This window comes from Galeopterus variegatus, unplaced genomic scaffold (genome assembly GCF_000696425.1).
Source record: "Galeopterus variegatus unplaced genomic scaffold, G_variegatus-3.0.2 Scaffold4196, whole genome shotgun sequence".
In the NCBI taxonomy this organism is placed as follows: Eukaryota; Metazoa; Chordata; class Mammalia; order Dermoptera; family Cynocephalidae; genus Galeopterus; species Galeopterus variegatus.
Genome location: NW_007730307.1, coordinates 73,491 through 75,407, shown reverse-complemented (window position 1 = coordinate 75,407; position 1,917 = coordinate 73,491). Strand labels below are relative to the sequence as shown.

Sequence of the window (1,917 nt, the reverse complement as noted above, 5' to 3'; positions counted from 1 at the left end):
TTCAAAAGTATTTTTACATCTACAAGCCCAAGAACCCTAAACCAACAGATCCAGCTCTAGGGGAAAAAAACTGGTCTGGAGCCATCTGTCCTGTGGGAGCCTAGAGGCTGCCCTCTCTCCTACTCGCCAACCAAGAAACAAGATGCTACGGGAGGGGTCCGGGAAAGTTCTCCAGAAGGAGCAACATCTGAACTAAGCCTTAAATGATGACCTGGACAAGCAAGGCACAGTGTGGTGCGGCAGAGGGGAAAGGGCATTCCAGACAGAGGCAACAGCAGGAGCAAAGCAGAGATGTAAGAAGTGTGTGGAGAATCACAAGCCATTTGGGGTTACCAGAACATAAAATTCAAATTGAACAGAGGAAGGACAAAGTGATCAAAGAGGTAAGCAGGGGCTGCTAAATTATGAGGACTCTGAATGCCAGGCTGAGGAACCTGGACTTGATTTATCTTGAGGGCAATAAGGAGCCACTGAAGGGTTTCATGCAGAGCCATGATAAGATCAAGATCACTGTGGCAGCAATATGAGGCCCAGCCCTAAAGGCGAAGCTGGAGTAATGCAAGCGAGCAACACACTGGGCCCAGGCTAACCTGTACTTTAAGGCTCCTCTACAGTAATTCCCAGTGGGGCCAAACTCTCCATTCTCTGAGCCCCCAAACCTACTGATACTGCCATGGGAACAGGCCTGCTTTAAAGCAACTAATTTTGTGGAGCTTCCCACACATCTTTCTTTAATGATACGACCGTAGAGGGGAAAACAATGCCAATCCTAAATGCCAATTTACAGAACTCAGTCCATGCTAGGCATTAAGCTGGGTCCTTTACACAAATAATCTCAGTTGTGCACCCAACAACCCAATGAGAGTTCTATCGTTACCTCTGATTTGCAGAGGAGGAAACTAAAGTTCAGACCGGTTAGGTTACGAAAGGTCATCCAGCTACTAAACAAAGGGGTCAGGATTTCAACCGAGTTCTACCCGACGGCAGAGACTGCTCTGTTAACCACTGCCAAGAGTGGAGAGGCAGGGCTAAGGGTCCTGAGTCCCTGGCTTCTGCGAGGACCCGAGATCCCGTGAGGACCCCCTCCCCTTCGGGAAAATAATAGGGATACCCCTAGCCACAACCGTCACAGAGAGGCTAGAAGTGGGAAGCCCGATGCCAAACAAAGGAATCAGGTGGGATCCTGCCCTGAGCAGTCACCAGCTAGAAGGAGAGAGACAAAGGCATCAATCAGAGAAACGGTACTGGAAAGGCAGAAAACTGGGCCCGAACCGAACAGCTGACGCAGGGAAGGGGCCGGGCTCGGGAAGGAGGAGCATCCTGGGGGCGGAGCTTTCAGGGGGCGGGGCTCTCTGAGCTGTGCAAAGTCCAGGACCTGCGGGACCCTATGAGGGGGCGAGCCGCGAGAGGGCGGGGCCTCGGGAGGGGCGGGGCCACAGCTGCGCTCGCAGCCCATAGACTCCTTAAGTCACCTCCCCACGCCGGGACCCAACCCTCGTTCCATACTCTGGCTCCAGCAGGGCTGATCCGGGATCTCGATAGTGTAGTCCAGCCCAGACGAGGCCATGGTGAAGGTGCCGGCCCTCAGCACCGGTCTCCCGCCGGAACTCCCGCTTGCGCACCCGCGCCTCACCCCGGTGCCTCCTGGGTGCCGCCCAATCACCACCCACCTCCCCCGACACTGCCCAATCCCTGAGCCGCGCTCTGTGACCTCCCGCCCTAGCAACCCTGGAGTCTCTCACAGCCTCTGGCCGCGGCCCACTAGCTCGGCCCTGGCAACCATGCCCCGCCCCTCTCCATTCCTGGTCTGCAGCCATAGGCTGACTCGCGTGATCTGGATCAAGTATTGGTCGGCCGGGACGCCGGTCAGGAAGAGTCCCCACCCTCCCGTGTAGGTAAGAGTAGGCTTGAGTTGCT

At 55.5% G+C, this 1,917-nt stretch overlaps 1 protein-coding gene across 2 annotated transcripts in view; it reads right to left on the bottom strand.

Moving 5' to 3' along the window:
- Positions 1-1,622, bottom strand: part of TMEM53 (transmembrane protein 53) — a 19,360-nt gene extending 17,738 nt beyond the window's left edge. Inside the window, exon 1 of one of the 2 annotated variants that reach the window (XM_008586980.1) lies at positions 1,507-1,622. Coding sequence is in view for 1 of the 2 variants with exons in the window: in XM_008586979.1 (XP_008585201.1) it covers positions 1,507-1,567 (61 nt within the window). In the remaining variant the exon portion in view is untranslated. The remainder of the gene's footprint in view (positions 1-1,506) is intronic. The other variant, XM_008586979.1, reaches the window with a different exon arrangement.
- Positions 1,623-1,917: the final 295 nt, after the last annotated feature.